The following is a 17,387-nucleotide window of genomic DNA, read 5'->3' as shown; positions in this document are numbered from 1 at the left end:
ACTCTCCGCTATGTATCAATGCCTGGAAAACAGCTGCGTGATCGTCTGTAGCTCGAGCCAAGAGGAAGGAGGCCGAGAAAGAGAAGGAGAACAAAACACAGCCTGGAGGAGAGTAGAAGAGAGAGGAGGGGGTTATAGAGATATATGGAGAGATTAGAGTGGACAGAGATGGAGGGCACATATCGGAATAGAGACTAGAAGAGTGAAACAAAGGGATAGATCAAAGAATCGCGCGGGGGATGTGAAGGATGGAGCTCCGGCACATCTTTCTTCCCTGCGATGTCGGGGCCAGACATCAGAATTCATACAACATTACAGCTACCTTCACTTTCTATCTCTCCAACTCTGCCTTTACTTTGCTATTATTCCCTGAGGCTATCTGTTACCCATCCCCTGACTTTGGAATTAAAGTTATCCCCTCCTCCACTTCTAATCTGTTCTCTTCATTATTCTTTCATTACACATCTCTGTTCCCTTTGTAGTGCCTCCATGTCTCTGTTTCTCTTTATCCCTTTGCTTTAGGCTGACGTGTCAAATATTCTCCCTGTCAGGTAGCCTACTTTTTGACACGGGGTGGGGGTGGTAAATCACATAAAACAAGGGACTGTAAAGTGGGCTGTCTGATTTATATTGTGCAAGGTGTGACATTTAGCCTAAAAGAACCTTCAGCGAGTGTCAAATATCTGCATGATTTTATTTCTCTTGAAGTCTAAAACTGATGACAAGTCTCAGTGCTGCACATTAGCTGTTTGGGAGGTTTAGGAGTTGTTTGAAACAAATGTGGCTCTAGTGTCTAGATCTGTTGGTCAGATCTTGTGTCTTCACAGACAGACAGTAAATTCCACCCTGGGGGTGAATTGTAATAACTTTGGCAATTACATTACAGGTCATTTAGCAGACACTCTTATCCAGGGACTTACAGTGAACTAAGTACAGGGACAGTCTCCCTGGAGCAACGCAGGGTTAAGTACCTTGCTCAGGGGTACAATGGAGGCATCCCTGGTATTGAACTCACAACCTTCCGGTTTGGAAGGCATACCACCAGAGCAGACCACTAGGCTATCAGCACCCATTGATCCCATATCCCTTAAATCCACTGTCTTTACAAATCAATGTCTGTTTACACGTCTTAGAGGAATACTGCATATGTGAAAGAAGTTTTAAAGGTTCAGAGCAGAGCCTCCACACGGCGACAGCTCGTGGTGCTTTCAGACACAATACAACAACGTGGGACGTCCCGGTAGCTCACCCGGTAGCACAGGCGACCCATATATAAAGGCTGAGTCCTTGCCACAGCGGCCATTTGCTGTATGTCGTTCCCCTTCTCTCTCTCCCCCTTTCACAATCTGCACTTCTCACTATCATAAAGGCGTGAAAAGCCCAAAAATATAACTTTAAAGAACAATACAACAACGTCACCACTGCGCTCTGAAACCCATTATTCAGTTGACTATTGAAGCAGCAGACACATTGGTTTGGTTGATCTTAGAGACTCATCTTCTACCAAATCACCAGGTGAGGTAGCCCATGGAATGCGCCTACATTTTTAGAATTTGGGAACCAGAACGCAGGCATCAATTAGGCCCAACAGGGTATCAGGCTAACAGGTACCCTTATTCCAGGGTGCTGGAACCATGCCTCCAGCTGATGATCAGACTTCAGAGTGAGAAGGAACAATAGAGATGCCACCCCGGTTATGGAAGAGTGGACCAGCTTTGTTTTCTTGCAAAAAATACTGAGGGTCCGTGGGAGGTCAACCATCCAGTCTCTACATGTGTTCTGTGGACTCATGGTGTCGGCTTATAACTGAGTCCCCCTGGGTTTCTTGTAGGAGGGGGAGGTTTGGGGACTGGTAATTTGAAATGTCAGGCGACAGGGCCGTGGAAGCAAGCTGTGTGGTCCGACTCCTTACATAACCAGAGTAAGAGTTGAGTCTATGCTCCGGTCAAGCGCACTCTCTATAGTCATCGGGATCTGCCAAGTTTGTGTCTTAGCGCTATTTCTGTTCTCCGGCCAAGGAGTGGGCAGCGTCCTGTTTGGTGATCAGCATTGTTTCTTTGCCGATGATGCAGTTCTAATGCTTTGTACCGGACAGTGACAGTGACGCACCTCCCAGGCCCATGGTGCTCTGCTGGAAGAATGTTGTTGTCCTCAGTGAGTGGACGGTAGGATTACTTTTGTTTATACAAAGTGAGCATACAATTATAGATATATAATCTTTCATGCCAAGTATGGAGCACAGGGTTGTAAAATAATAGCATTTGAACAGTGATCTGCACTCTGTGGATTATGTCAAAGGACACTAAGCACATTGTCTGAAGAAGCATGACAACCCTGTCATTTTAAAACGGCTCTTGTCTCGGGTACAGAGCTATAACTCCTGATGATGTTCAAGCCCACCTGTGCTCCACCTTTGCTCCACCTGTGGTAACTAAAGCTGAACTCTGAGACAATAAGGAACCATTTGTCACCAAGATTTCAGCAGAAAATGTCTCAAACAGCAAATTCTTTCTGTCTTCCTCTTTATTTGTAACCCCTTCCTGCCCCTCTTCCCCTTCTGTATGAATCCCTGTCCTTCCATCTCTTCATATATTCCCTTGTATTCTCCTTTCATGTTGCTTTTATTACCGTCTTTTCTTGTCTGTCCTTCTCTTCTCCTCTCCTCCCCTGCAGCTCCATTAGGTAATGATCCAAAACAGTAAATCACCGCTACTGTACTGTGTGTATGACTAAAAGACCTTACGTAAGAATGCCCCACGCGCTGCTAAATCAGCATTAGCTACAGCTATGCGGCATGATACAGGTCTGATGTAAGGCGCTATACCCTTCACCACAGGACAGAAGACTTGTTAATGGATCTCATGTCTCTCCTGGCGTGGAGAAATTATTATGACTGGGTCGATAGCAGGGATGAGTGGCTTTATTGATGCGAGTTAGTCAGTGCCAAGGCTTTTTATCCTTCCTGCTTTAATTTGCCAGGAACAGACAGAGAGATTCAGAGAAAGAAACGGTGTGAGGGTTAACTAGCTGCCTCCGGCCCATCAAACTCTCAATCGCCTCCGCAAGAGACTTCTTCTGTAGAACCGTGTGTGTACGTGTGTGTGTGTGTGTATCCCAGGCAGCTCAACTATCAACTGTTCTGCGTGTATGGTGCAAGTATCGCCTCTCCTCTTCCAACGAGCCTGAGAAAATATTAACCAGCTGTTTTGAACCAACTATGTTTGGAATGTGTGTCTTTGAATGCAACTGCTCTGCAAGGGACTATTATTACCTGCAGGTCTGCTGATTGTTGAGTGTTACTTCACAATCAACCAGTCTCCAGTAGAAAGACATGTTTGTGTTGTGCCCTTAGACGGGCAGTGGTTCCATTAAGACAACTTATATGGGATTTACATGTGTTTATGCTTTCCAACTGCTACTTTATGGGGTTTGGCCTAATTTAACTTCACAGGTCAAAGAATAGCCACTCCAAGCACTTAGCCTGGTATTATAGTATTGTGAATAAGCCACTTAGCCCCTCATGATAACTGTATAAATACATACACAAATACTATTCCCTGTAAATACCCAAACAGATTCTAAAGGGATTACATGTCTAGGAATGAATGGTATGTCTGTCAAAGCGAGACCTAAGAACTTGCCTCCAGTGCTGTTGAAAATGAAAATCATCATTTGAGACAAATGTTAAAAGTCAAACCAGGGCAGGAAATTTGTCTAAGTAAGGAACAGCCAATTAGTTTATGGGTGAGCTCAAGACCCCTGAAGGATGATTAGTAACCGACCATATTCATTTACTAGCCTTTAGCTATAAAGAAAATAATTTCCCATGTCTACAATTTCAAAATTGTGTATTTTCCAATTTCCCACTGAATCAACAGTTCATTGTTCTACATATTATGTACATCTTCATATTGTATTAAGGTTAATTAGCTTTTTTTTCTAATAAAATAAATTACATTTAAAAGCTCTTAAGTTCATGTTGATAGTACTCTAAAAGAAAGTCAAAAATAAGGAAATATTCTGCATTAATGGGGTAAAAATTGTAGCCTACTAAATTAAGTTTAACGTGATCTTATATTTCTGTTCTAGTTTTTCTCCAGTGAATTTTATCCTTTAGTTATTTAGTTTGATGGGTAAGTTTTTGATGTTGCAATGAGAGAGCCTCATGATAAAATCACTTTTAACTTGCTTTAAAGAAATCCTGCGGGGCCCTGTGGACCTACGCGATTAGTCAAGCAGGTCTTTTCACTGCAAGAGAGGTAGAGAGAGAGAGAGAGAGAGAGAGGGGGGGGGGGGGAGGGAGAGAGAGAGGAGGAGGAGGGGGGGTCACGCTTTTGTGCAATATAATTCAAGCCAAGAAGACGCCACCAGCATCAGATGTCTAATGTGTGTGTGTGTGTGTGTGTTGTGTGTGTGTGTGTGTGTGTGTGTGTGTTGTGTGTTGTGTGTGTGTGTGTGTGTGTAGGGAGAGAGGCACTCATTTTGCAGAGAGAGAGAGAGAGAGAGAGTAGATATATAAGAGAGAGAGAGAGAGAGCTAGAGGAGAGAGAGAGACAATAGAGAGAGAGAGAGAAGGAAGAGAGAGGGAGAAGAGAGAGCGAGTCAGGGCAGAGAGAGAGAGAGAGAGAGAGAAGAGAGAGAGACAGAGACAGAGAGAGAGAGAGAGAGAGAGAGAGAGAGAGAGAGAGCAGAGAGAGTAGTCCAGAAAGCTGTGGAGCATTGAAAGAAGAAGAAAGACTCGCTGCTGCCAGATTTCCACACTCTACAACCTAAAAACAAAGTGAATACTTGAACCTTGAAAAAGTTCGAAAAGCGGCCATGGACGGGATAACATTTGGACGCACGTCGCTCTTGTGCACCTTGCTGCTCTGGGCATTTCAAGGTAAGTCTCTTTGATACTTTCCGCTACATTATATATATATATATTTTTTTTTAAAGATAACCCTTCTAGGTAACTTTATAATAATTTGGACACGCTGTTGGTTAGTTTTCACGGCTCCAGTCTGCAGATTTGTACTTTCCTCTTTGGAGACTCGCTACTTATAGGACAAATGTGTGTGTACGTGCCGCAGACAGAAGCGGCTCAAGTAGTTCTACTTCAACACTTTGTAGTTTAGCTTTGCTTTATAATGCTGGTTGATGTTGAGCAACCTGTTACCGGCTGCTCAGATAAGCCAAAAACACGCAGCTGGAAAACCGGATTCATCCCGAAATCGACATTTCTTTCAAGAGCATTTGTTTCAACACTGGCCAACTGCATAAGAAACAGTGTACTCGGCAGTATCCGTGAGGTTGCGCAGCCCCGACGTGCTTGTTATGTGTATATGTAATGTATGCTTGTGTGTGTGTCCGGTGTTTTAAAGGTTAACAGTGGCTCTTTGTGGTTGTGCGGTAAGTCTCAGCTCCGCACTTCAGTGCACTTCTTAGCGCTCAGCCGCGCAGCACCGTCTGTAATATAAGCGAACAGGAGACTCCCTCTCCGGAGCAGCCGCAATAAAACACATTGACCTGTCAAAATAAAACACAATGTTCATGTGTAGGCCTAGATAAAGTAGAGATTTAATGTTAAATCTACAAAAATATATATATTCCAAATGTTTTTTTTTTTTTGGACATCACACGTATTTCCTTCCCTAGTGAGAGATATTAAGCTTTTGTTTTGAAAAGCATGTCTCGGTCTCATGCACGCTGCTATGTCTGGCTGCTGGGTGCAGTTTCCAGCGCTTTGATGTCTGATCTGCTGGATTTGACTCTCCTTTTGCTGGCAGCGCGCCTCACCCTCTGCACCCCTGGGTGCTGCCCGAGTTACGAAACCAATTTTAAATTCAACTTGACTTTGTCCTTATATGACAAAGGAAAGTTTTTGATTACTGACCAAAACCAAATATATATCCATTTAGGGAGTTGCTTTGGTGCTCCACAAGTTTGTTACTGACCTCGTTTTCCATTTGCCAGGGAGATTTATAACTGTCATAAGGATGTGCAGCACTGGTTCCACTCTACTTTATGCTGTTTTAAAACCTCTTTTAGTGTCACCGTAATATTCAACATTTTTTATTTATTTATACAATGTATAATAGATTACTTATTTTTTTGTCTAGGCTATGTCTGTGGGTTTTTTTTTTTGGTGTGTGTGTGTCATTCAAATTTGCTTGAATGCTTTGTGGGCATTTTGTGAAAGTTGTTACTTATTCCTGTCCCTGTGCAGCAGCCTGTGGTGGTTTGAAGCAGGATGAGCTGAAGGGCGGGGCTGGAGCGCAGGGCGACTCCCCTATCTCCAAGTTCTCTCGCCCCCCCCCCCCTCTCTCACTGTACTCACTGCATCTTCGTACAGGCTATATCTAATGTATTTTGCCCTTCAAAGTATAGCCATATCTTTTGATGTATTACAAACATAGTGTTCTATATATCAGCATCCACCTCTCCACTTTCCACCACATCGTTCCCCACATCTCCATTTACAACTTCCTCCTCTCTGGCCGCGGAGACAGTTGTTGTGCTTTGCTGTTGGCCTCTCCTTCATGGAGCCTTTTAATACTAAAGAAAGTGCCCTTTAATTGATGGACGCAGTGTAGATCACACATGCCGCTCTGTAACGCTGTGGTGCATTGATTGAAAGGCTCACCTGAGTTCCCCTCATTCCCCGCATGCTGCTTTAAAGTCTGCGGGATGGAAAGTCATTATTGCACTTAAATGGAGATGATTTCTTCAGAGAGAGTTTACCCTCTTCCTCTCCCTCGTTCTCTGTAGCATAGTTGTGTCTAATAATAGCAGCTCTTGTTGGGTCTCACAGGGATTCTGTCACACAGACCCACATTCTTACAATTACTGGTCACACACTGAAAACCTCCAAGTATGTCACTTCTCAGCATAGAAGAGCAATAAAAAGAAGCACAGATGTGTGTCGTCTCCTGTGTGACGACACATTTATAAGCATGTATGCCCGTATTTATGTGTGGTGGTGACATGTGGACATGTGCTGCATGACAGCCGGGGGGTTCCCCAATGTGCTCGGCATGCCTGTGCCCGGGATCGCCGCTGACACTTTGACCCGTTCACCCAGACATGCTGGTTAAAAGGCTCCTCTTCTACGCTCCGGAGATGCCATTGCCTTTTCCATCCCTGCACAGGCATCTACAGCGGAAACACGCAGATATGTAACGTCATTTTAGGTGTCTTAAGTTTGTGCGGAGGTCGACGAAAATACATTACAACACCGATAAGGTAGTTACAAGGTTACATGAGGTAGATAAAATACAACAAGTGTTTTATCAAAGCAGTAACGCCACACTAACTCTAGCACTGCTTGACTTTCTCCCTTAATCTGTACTTTTTGCGCTTTTGGGGGATAAAAAGAACAAGGCGACATTAAGGTAAAGAGACAAAAGGGAAGTCAAATGTCAGATGAGTTTGAGCTAAACTGTAGAGACTCCAAAGTGTTCAGGAACCGGTGGAGAGAATCGTAGTGACAAGCATCAGCTGAGTTCAAGGTGTTTAAGTCTAACACGCAGAGTCAGCCTCTTTGTCTATCGCCGCCTTAATGCCCACAGTCATTTCCTCACTTTTAATTTCTGTCCCCCTACCAGCGCACCATCAAAAGTGCACCCCCTGCAGACATGTGTAATTATTATGGTATTAGGCCAGAAAAAGAGCCATTTAGCCAAGAGGAGATAAAAGCCAGGGCACCTCTTTTACAACTGTCCTGGGGCACCTTGGTTTGAGTCTTGTGTAATTCTTCAATGCATGAATGTAAAACATATTAACCGGCATAATATACATTCACAAATCAGGAAGGGTGCACTTGCACAACCACAAATGCACACATGAGATGCACTGTTACCTTAAAGCACACACATGTAGAGCCCCCCCCGTCTGCAGGAATCTTATGTTACACAACCCTAGAGACCTTGGCTCATAAGGCGGTGAGTGTCAGGTGTGAGTGGCTGCTTTGGGAGAACAAGTCCTTGTTTGCACCCCTGTCATTTAGGCCTCTGGGGGAGTGGGCCTTGGAATGGTGGGGCTGTAATTATTGGGGTGATTCATTCCCCTCCATGCGCTTGTGAATATGTGTTTGACGGTGATGTAGTGGCAGAGTGAGTGGCATTCCTCCGGACACGTTTGAGCTCGCTCTGTAATGTGTGTGTCTGTTTGTCATCGCTTCACATTGTATGGACGAGGGCTTCCTTTCTTGCTTTAAAACCCCCTCTCACCACGAGACTCAGGCAGTAAGCCACGTACAAACAAGTGGCCACAATGCGGCATCCATCTCACCGTCAAGAGGCAGTGTTATAGGTGCAAAGCTGGAGTCCATTTACAGCCTGGGTGCATTCTTGTGGTTTGACTGGTCTTCACTCTGCTGAACAACCAGGGGGGGCACCAGTTAAACATTAGTCAGTTAAAATAAAGGCCATGTTGTGGTTGGCTTGTGTTTAGGAACTCCATTTAGTAATCATTGATCTCTGAGAAGGTTTTTTTTAAGCTCGCCAGCCTTTCATAAACCGACTAATGTTTATTATTTGCAGTGAATGACACATTAAAGTCAATTACAGCAGTGTGATAGCACTGATGTTGGCTGGTGAGCTGGCAATCATGAACTGGGCATCAGCAGATGGTAGGTTGCATGCACGTGGTTAATCCTGGTTGGAAATCAGTTAGCAAGAATGATGTGGTTCACAGCGGAGAAGGAATAGCTGATCCCTTCGCTTTTTCATCCTCATATCCCCACAAGAGCTTCAAAAGAACCTGCAGCCAAAGCTGTGATTACACACACACACACACACACACACACACACACACACACACACACACACTTCCACAGGTTCTCCTGCATAAACAAAAGGTTTTATTTCTCCAGATTAGCCTTGTCTATTTCCCAAATCTTTGACTGTCTGCCCGTCGCTCCGGTCTGTCTCTCTTTTACTCCACCGTCTTCTTTTTTGTCCTTTTTCCAGAAGCAGTGGTGTTTGTGCGTGTGCTCGCTTGCTTTGATTTACCGTGTTGTCGTTGCCTGTGTTGACCGCTGTGCTTTTGTGCGTGGTTCACAGTTAAGAACCCTGCATATCATCAGGAAGATTGCCTGCTGTGTTTCACTTTGAGTTTTACGCCCATCCCTAGAGACATGCCTCAGAGGATTTATAGCCACTATTGATGATTTTAAAATTAGAGTTACCGAACTCCACCACTTGGCATGTTCCCTGTTTCGCACTTTGCAGAGAACACACTCCAGTAAGGTGTCACGGCCTGAGTTTCAATCTCAATTTAAAGTTTCATTGTTGTGAAAAAACGTTAAATACACAAATAGGTGAAAAAGAAACTAGCGAGAAGTTGTTTTGGTTTCTTCTGTTGCTTTAAGGATGCTCTCTTGTCATTATTGTGAGTTGTAGGGAGGGAAGGAAGGAAGCAGAGAGGAAGGGACGGACAAAGAGCTCAAGGGATGGGATGAGAGATGATTACTACAGACTGTCGTGGAGCCACTGTGCAGTCTTGTTGTTCTCGTCTCAAGGGAGGGAGATGATGGTGATGGGTAATTTCAAATTCAGCCTTGAAAAGAGGCTACATGTCTCTGTGCGTGTGTCCTTGTCTCTACGTCTTGTGTATGGGATGGTGGGGGAGACAATTCAGGGTTGGAGCAAAATTGAAAATTCACAAAGCTCTTTTCGGGAGATGAGGTTAAGTGCTGCCAATCCATTTAGCAGTAGAGTGCTGTAGCAAGACGCGGAGAAGAGCCTCTATTTGTCAATGCGTAGGAATATACAAAGCAGCAGGATCGGCTTGAGCTTCTTTTTAGCAGCACGTCGTTCAGATCTGTCATAAAGCAGGAAGGAAATACGACGGCCTACATGCTTTGTGTCTGCCTCAGAAAATGGCATTTATTATACTCCTCTTGTGTCCGGCTGTTTTGATCAATCAAGTAGCGTGCAAGGCGGCGGGGGGGGGGATAAAACGAACAAAAGCGATGCAGGCGGAGATAGCAGCAGTGAGGATCAGACAGGCGGAGTACGTCAGGATTGAGGGATACCAATTAGGAATGGGGAATGTCATGGAAAAGCCTGGATCTGCGGCCAAGGAGATCATTTTCCTGGCAGTGGAGAAGAAACCCTAACCCCTGCGCCCCTCCAACCCTAAACCCTCCATCTGACTGTTGGCTGGCAAAGCGTCCTCTGGGAGCTCTGCAAGCTGTTGCTTTTTAGACATCAACAGTTGCCTCAGCAGCAGTTGTTGAATGCACCAAAGAAGCTCTGTCACCCCCCCCCCCCCCCCCCCTTCCTACACACACACACACACGGGTTCCATTTCCACCTCATGTCTTTCTGCACCACTGGCTTGGCCTGCTGTGGGGGTAAGGAGAGAGTAAAACTGTATGTTTGCTATGTGTGAACCCACCTCAAATCTAACTTGATGGCCCCTTCCTTTTTGAGTATTTGACATGCTTCATTAAAAATGACAGGAACTTTAATGTTACTGCGGCACAACCTCTAGCCTGAGAACATATATTTGAAAGTACCTCACAGCCAGTACTTCTGGCTTCCTGAGCAGTGGTTTCAGAAATATATCAGTGGCGCCTCAAGGGGATTCTTTTACTCTGTTATCAGTGTCGCATAATGATAACCAGCAGATGAGGGTGACTGGAGTTCAGAATGTTTTACATTATGGGTACATGTGTGTAAGCAAATTTGCTCAAACCACCGCTAACAAAGGTAGGTCTGCTATTACTCTTCTCTTTTAAACCACTTTTCATGTCCAATCTCCCGTTTCAATCTGTCAGCGCACATTCCAGCGTCCCCCCCCCCTGACTTTAATCTAGTTAATGGTTAAGCAGCGGTGGTTAACCTCTCCAGTGAGACTGGGCACTGTTTGACAATGAGATCTTATTGCTTTAACTGGGCCGGGGGGACCTGGGAGACAGGAGTGGGAACATTAATCCTTCACGCAGGGAAGGGAAGAGGAGGAGCAGAAGGTGGAGGAGGGGAAGGGTTTGTGTTTGTGTGTGAGCTGGTGTTTGCATTACAGCACCGTGACATACTTCTCATCTTATGTCACTGTTCTGTGCGTTGGATGTTCGCCATGACTTTGTGTCTGTTAGTGTGAGAAAAAGGGGGCTCCCCACGTTACCTGAGAGTGAGGCCAGCGTGTCATCACTGAACAGATGCAGTGTCAGTTTTCAAAGTTTCTAACTCGCCTCAGGACATAACTCGTCTTTGCTTTATTGAGGTTTCGCTTACCTGAGCCCCTCTGAAACAACGACCGCAGCACTAAAGTTCCCTTTTGCTCCTCTCTGCCTGTGTGAACTTGACTTTGAAAGAGAAAAGTAGAGGAGTGAAGTTACCCCGCTCTGACTGCTAATGTTCTCCACAAGTCACATCCTGTTCTTAACTTTAGTTTGAGTCTCTTTTGCTCTGTTAGTCATGTCTCCCTGGAATTTTCTTGTCGGTCTCTTTACCACACCGTACTTCATGCCCAGCTCTGTAAATCATCACTTTTATCATCTCGCTCACTCTGTCTCACCCTCCACCCATCATCTGTCTGTCATCCCTGCAAGGGACCGACGCAAAATACAAGCATCCTCGGGACCATGTGCTCTCTAATCATCACATTGAACACTAGAAGCAGGGTGTCTCAAATCCCTGGTGGTTCTTAGCAGAAGGGGAAGGTAATCTTATTTATTTTTTTGAGTGACAGCTCAGTTAATAACAATAATAAAGCCAGACTTAGTCATTTCCCGCTGGTGTAACAATGTTTATAAAGTTGCATTGCTACGGTGCAGTGGAAGGCAAGTTTCCTTTCGCAGATCCATTAAGACAAGTGCATTTTTAAGATTTGTGTTTGTGGGAAATCGAAATCTCCTGTGTTGTGTCCTGTCCATATTCCGGAAAGATGAGAAGAGTCGAGTTTCATAGCGTCATTTTGATTCAGTCTGGTAGGAAAAAAGACTGCTCCCCGTCCATATGAATATTTAATCCAAAATCAATGACTTTCAATTGGGTTATGACTCCATCAGGCTAAATGATTCACAATTACATGTCTGTGCAATCTGCAGAACAACAAACGTGATGGATAGTTATTGTGGGGATAATGTTAGACTTACAGCGTGACTAACTGATTTAGCCTCTTGTTATTAGGGGGTAAAGTAATTATAACCCCAATGTTTTGCCTCAAGAGCATCTTGCTTTCTGCCGTGGCGGGTATATTGCAGCAGCAAGACTAAATTTAGTTAACAATTATTCGTACCAAATGATTATGAAGCAGTCCGCAGAACATGCTGTACTTGTGATGGGTGACTACGGTACAGACTCGGCCTTCCCTGGCTGCCTCGCCGAGCGTTGAGGGAGGCTGAGAGGTCTTAGACAGGCAGCTCTGAGGACCCCCTTTGATCCCATTCCCCACTCGCATCACACGCACACACACACACACACACACACACACACACGCACGCACGCACGCACACACACACTTCAAGATTTGTCTCCATGGAGAATGATGAAAGATGCACCGACTCCACATGTCAATTAGCAATTTGGGAGTGTGCGCTGCACAATGTGTGTGTGTGTGTGCATGTCCATTGAAAGCAGTGTGTGAGGGAGGGGTTGGTTAATGGCAGGGGCAGAGAGGACACATGTTCAATAATAAGGTCTGACAAGGGGGGGCAGGCGGAGGGGAGGATGATGGAGCACTCAGTGTGTCACTGCTTTTCATTATGTCTCGCTTTTACTTATGGCTGGAATTATATCATTATATTAATAGGAATATTTTACCACATAGAAATATATATATATATATCATTGTGGCCAGTCACATATAAAATAAGTATTTTTTAGTTTTCTTCAGCGTGCATATTTTGGACTAGGATTGCAATTATTTTCATCATGGATTTTCTTATCGTTGCACCTGGAGCACTTTGTAAAACAACATGGCATTATGTATCACCCCAATATGATACCATTGAAGTATGACTCTCTGGTAAAGTAGCATGTCTAAGTGGTATACTTCACTGATATACTCTATGTATGAATTTATGAGTATGGCTTTTCTTCACAGACTGGCCTCAAAGGGTTAGACGCAGCATGAGAGCCAAGTGTACACCACTCAATTGTGTTCATCTCAGATCATAAAGTGCCTCACTTCATACATGCTGTAGCCCTGGGACTCCTCACTGCACCACTTTTTAAATGTATTTTTCAGTGAGGTCTTTCTCTCTGCACCTGAACAAGGCTACGTTGTTAGGACATTCCTGCAGGCTGTCGGAATGCAGGTATTAATACTGGGCTGATTACCCACGCTGCAGAGAAGGAAGGAGAAGGAAGGGAGAGAAGGTGTAGATGGAAAGGAATGGAGGAGGGCAGTGAAAGGGAGAGCCTGACGAATGTTGCTACTCGTCGATGTCGAAACCGTGTGCGGTTGTGCACGCATGGATGAATACATGCGTGTATGTCGGCGCTTAAGTATGTCAACGTGTGTGTCCATCTACTGTACATGCTTGTGAGGAAGGGGTGGTTGGGTATTTGAATGTGTGTCTGGAATGCCTACCCCATTAACCGAACTAACACTGCAGTATGTGTGTGTGTGTGTGTGTGTGTGTGTGTGTGTGTGTGTGTGTGTGTGCATGTGACACATCAGAGTTAGCTAGCGAGTGTGGGACAGGCCCTGGCTGTGTGTGTGGCCACCCGTCAAACGGAGCAGTCAGGGCTGTTAGAAGCATGTGAACATTACTGCAGCCCCAACATGAACTGGAATCCGGATTTAACAAAGGTTATAAATAGGTGTGTGTGTGTGTCTGTGTGTGTCCAATCCCACATTGATGGCAGTACCAGCTGGGGATGGGACAGTGGTGGAGTTGTAGGAGAGTCCACCACTTACACTTGGGGGGCCTCATTCACATGCCTAGAACCACCTCTCGTTAAAGGGGCATTATCAGAATCTTTATTAGAGGGTAAGAGAATATCGATACGCTTGAGTATCGCAGTGTTATGTTATGTGATACTATAACGATTCTCAAAAAGATATATTTTTGATTAATAGTTTACATGCAAAGATTCGTGCCAGAGAGTGGTTGTTGTAAAACCGTTAGATATGAGTTTAGAAATCTAAACTGAGACAGGAAGTAGCATAAGGGCGCAAAAGCAAAGGTTTTTAACTAGATTAGATTTTATGCATATGGTGTTGTAAAATTTAAATCGCAATACATCACATGACACGTACCGTATCGCCAGATTCTTGCTAATACACAGCTCTAGTCTTTATGTTAAAATGATACACATTTATATTTTTAAACAAAATGTGGAAGTCAATCTTTTGTTTTCTGTATTTTCATGTAACAATACTTCCACTTTCTCCTTTAGTTTTCAAATTTCTCTCCTTCTCCTACTCTCTGTCCTAAATTGATGGTAGTTTCTTTCCCTGTTTGTCATATTGTGCCGCCGTGGTTGTGGCCCCTGGTCCACCAGCTGGTGGTATATGATCCAGGCTGTCAGAATTGGAGCCTGCTCTCCTTGGCAAAGTAGTTGGCAAGGTAAAGCCAGCCAAGAAAAGTCTACCATTCACTGCCACTACACCCTTTTCTGTTGCCCCTCACCCACACACGGTCCCCACCTTGCCCCATCTGTTTGTGTGTATGTGTGTGTGTGTGTGTATCCGTTTGGCACTGATTTGAGGGCAGTTGGTGCAACGGTTCAGGAGAGCGTCAAAGCCGCGTCCACCATCGGCATGACCGGACGAACTAAGTCAAAGATCAGGATGCAACAGTGACCCCTCGCTAATGCTAACTTTATAGATGGATGAGGGAGAAATGCTACATGCTAGGTGCAGTTTGAGGACACGTGGACCTTATGGTTACATTGGTTCCAGCCAAACAATGGCATACTTGTCTTCCCGTGGCTACCCACCTGTTCTCTCCTCCCTCGCTTCGGCTGTGTCCAAGTATCAAAACAGCACCTTCTCTCTTTCAACAAACACTTTCTCCTTCCCCTCCCACCCACACTGTTCTTCTTACTCTTTTTCACTGCCTTCTCCCATTGGGGAGGTTTGACGTTTTTAGCAGGACAAAGGAAATAGCGGCAGTCGCTGTGAAAGAGGAGCGACAGCTCATGGACACGAGATCGTGTTGCATGTGTTCCCTTACAACACCGTCTGCACCTCTTTCTCTCGGTGGCCTCATTTCTTCCTTTTCACTGTGTGCTCACCCTTCCCTGTCTTTTGACACTTTCACCTTCTTCCAGTTCCTCTTGTGTTGTCTTTCTATTCTCACTACTGCTATTACTACCGCCACTCCGATTTCTGTCCTACGCCCATAGGATTTCTTATACCGCATCCCACTGCCTGTCTCTCTCTCTCTCTGCTGTTTTCTTTTTTCTTGCCTGTGTCAGTCTGTTCCCACTCGACTATGTGGTCAGAGCCCCTGCAGTGGATTATCAGTCAGTTGACTCACAGAGGGCAGCCAAAGCTTCCAGTGCAAACACGAGACAATATCCAAATGATTGGCTGGTTGGCTCTGGACCGTGGACACAAGCCTCCATATCAGCTTGAGCCAGGCTCGGTCCACAGGTCTGCCCATAAACCATATTAGCCAGTAACACTGACACACTGCAGTGCTCCTGTTTGTTTGCAGCAGCTGCTTTGGGTGTAGTACAATCCAAAATGGGACAATTTATCAGATAAATACAGAAGCTGCTATCGGTTGTTTTCACATAAGGTTATTATGCATGTGGGTGGGAAGAGGAGTTTGAATTGCAGGAATCAGAATTATTATTTTTTTGGTAGCTGGCGAGGCATGAGTTCAGTAATTTTAGTTTTTACTTAATTTTGAGTCCTCACTTCCTGTGTTTGCACAGAAAAAAACATAAGAGGGTTGTATTTTTATTTATACAATCTTGCTTAGTGCACATGTTGTGGTACAACTTCCATATGTGGCCACTTATTGGCAAAATGTTATGGATGAAGCAACCACTTGGTGTGACAGAGGGTAGTGAGCCTAGTATACTAAACGTATATAATTGTCACAACAAGTCGGGAAACCAAGGATAATTGGTAATGACCTTTATTAGTAGTTATAGTTAGCAGGTTATAGCCGAGTACACTGATCCACAGCGGGATGATAATAATCCACGAGGACCAACCACTAGGTAGCAGGGCTGAGGTAAGAAGTACTGGAGCAGACTGCGACAATAATGCCTCCTCAATCTGTGGAACGCATTTTCCCCAACCGACGGGTTTTCCGATGCCATCTGCTTGTGCTTGTGCATGGCTGAAACTTCAGGTGGAGTGTTACCTCCAAGTGTTACCTCAATGTGTCTCTCTGCTTCGCCTGCCGCCTGTGTTTCACAGCTCATTATAGAGATATGGAGACACAGGGTTGGTTTCAACCCCCCCCCCCCCCCCCCCCCCCCCCCCCCCCCTGTTTGCTTGGAGATGGAGAGTTGAAGTCATGGAAAATTCTGGAGCTCTGTCGATGAGAGACAGCTTCCCATCAACTTGGCTTACTTCTCTTCCACATTCCTGAACTCACAGTTCTTTAGTTCTTCTCACCTCCTCCTGTATTTGACAGACCCCCCCACCCTCTCCCTCCTCCTCCTTCCTGTCTTTTACCCCTCTTCCCACACTCTACCCCTTCCTGCCATATACCTGCAAGGACACGCTTTTGCCTGTCTCTGCAAAAACACCTATCTCCACCATAAATGTCAAAATCTGCCCAAGGGCCCCCAACCCGCCTGCAGAATGTGTGTAATTGTAACCCAGGCTTTACAAAAGCAGGCTGCTCTCAAATGACATTTAGTAACATACAGACTGGGCAGACAGTATTTCAGAAAAGCTTATTGGTGACTCACATCATGGCAACGAAAACAATTCTGGAAAAGTTCATTTGAAAAGCTTACTAATGCTCTAAATCAGGGGGGTCAAACTCATTGTAGTTCAGGGGCCACATGCAGCACAATATGATCTCAAGTGGGCCGGAGCAGTAACATCACAGCATAATAACCTGTAAATAACAACAACTCCAAATGTTTCCCTTCGTTTTAGTGCAAGAAAATACAAATACATTCTGAAAATGTTCAAATGTATCTTTTTACTAAACATTATGAACAACCTGAAATTTCTTAAGAAAAGAAAGATGCGATTTCAACAATAGTATTAGTTTATCATTTACACATGTGCATTTACAGATCACAGTGTGTCTACAAAGGCACAAAACATTTTGTCGCAGGTATCTGGAACAGTATTTTACTTTATGATCAAAACAACACATTTTTACACTTTGCAAAGTCATCGCGCGGGCCGGACTGGACCCTCTGGCGGCCCGCATGTTTGACACCCCTGCTCTAAATAATCTGTGCCTTTGGTAAAAAAAAAAGAAGAAGAAAAAACGTCTTGTGATTTTGGACACAGTGTTATGAATG

At 44.7% G+C, this 17,387-nt stretch overlaps 1 protein-coding gene across 3 annotated transcripts in view; it reads left to right on the top strand.

The window, feature by feature from the left end:
• The first annotated feature begins 4,615 nt into the window (after positions 1 to 4,615).
• Positions 4,616 to 17,387, top strand: part of bcam (basal cell adhesion molecule (Lutheran blood group)) — a 46,019-nt gene continuing 33,247 nt past the window's right edge. For all 3 annotated transcript variants that reach the window (XM_029451926.1, XM_029451925.1, XM_029451924.1), the window contains exon 1: positions 4,616 to 4,882. In XM_029451926.1, coding sequence (XP_029307786.1) covers positions 4,819 to 4,882 — 64 coding nt within the window. In that variant the 5' untranslated portion in view covers positions 4,616 to 4,818. The remainder of the gene's footprint in view (positions 4,883 to 17,387) is intronic.

The sequence above is a fragment of the Cottoperca gobio genome, chromosome 16, assembly GCF_900634415.1.
Source record: "Cottoperca gobio chromosome 16, fCotGob3.1, whole genome shotgun sequence".
In the NCBI taxonomy this organism is placed as follows: Eukaryota; Metazoa; Chordata; class Actinopteri; order Perciformes; family Bovichtidae; genus Cottoperca; species Cottoperca gobio.
Note: the sequence above shows the minus strand (reverse complement) of the source record. Positions and strands in the feature narration are given on the sequence as shown.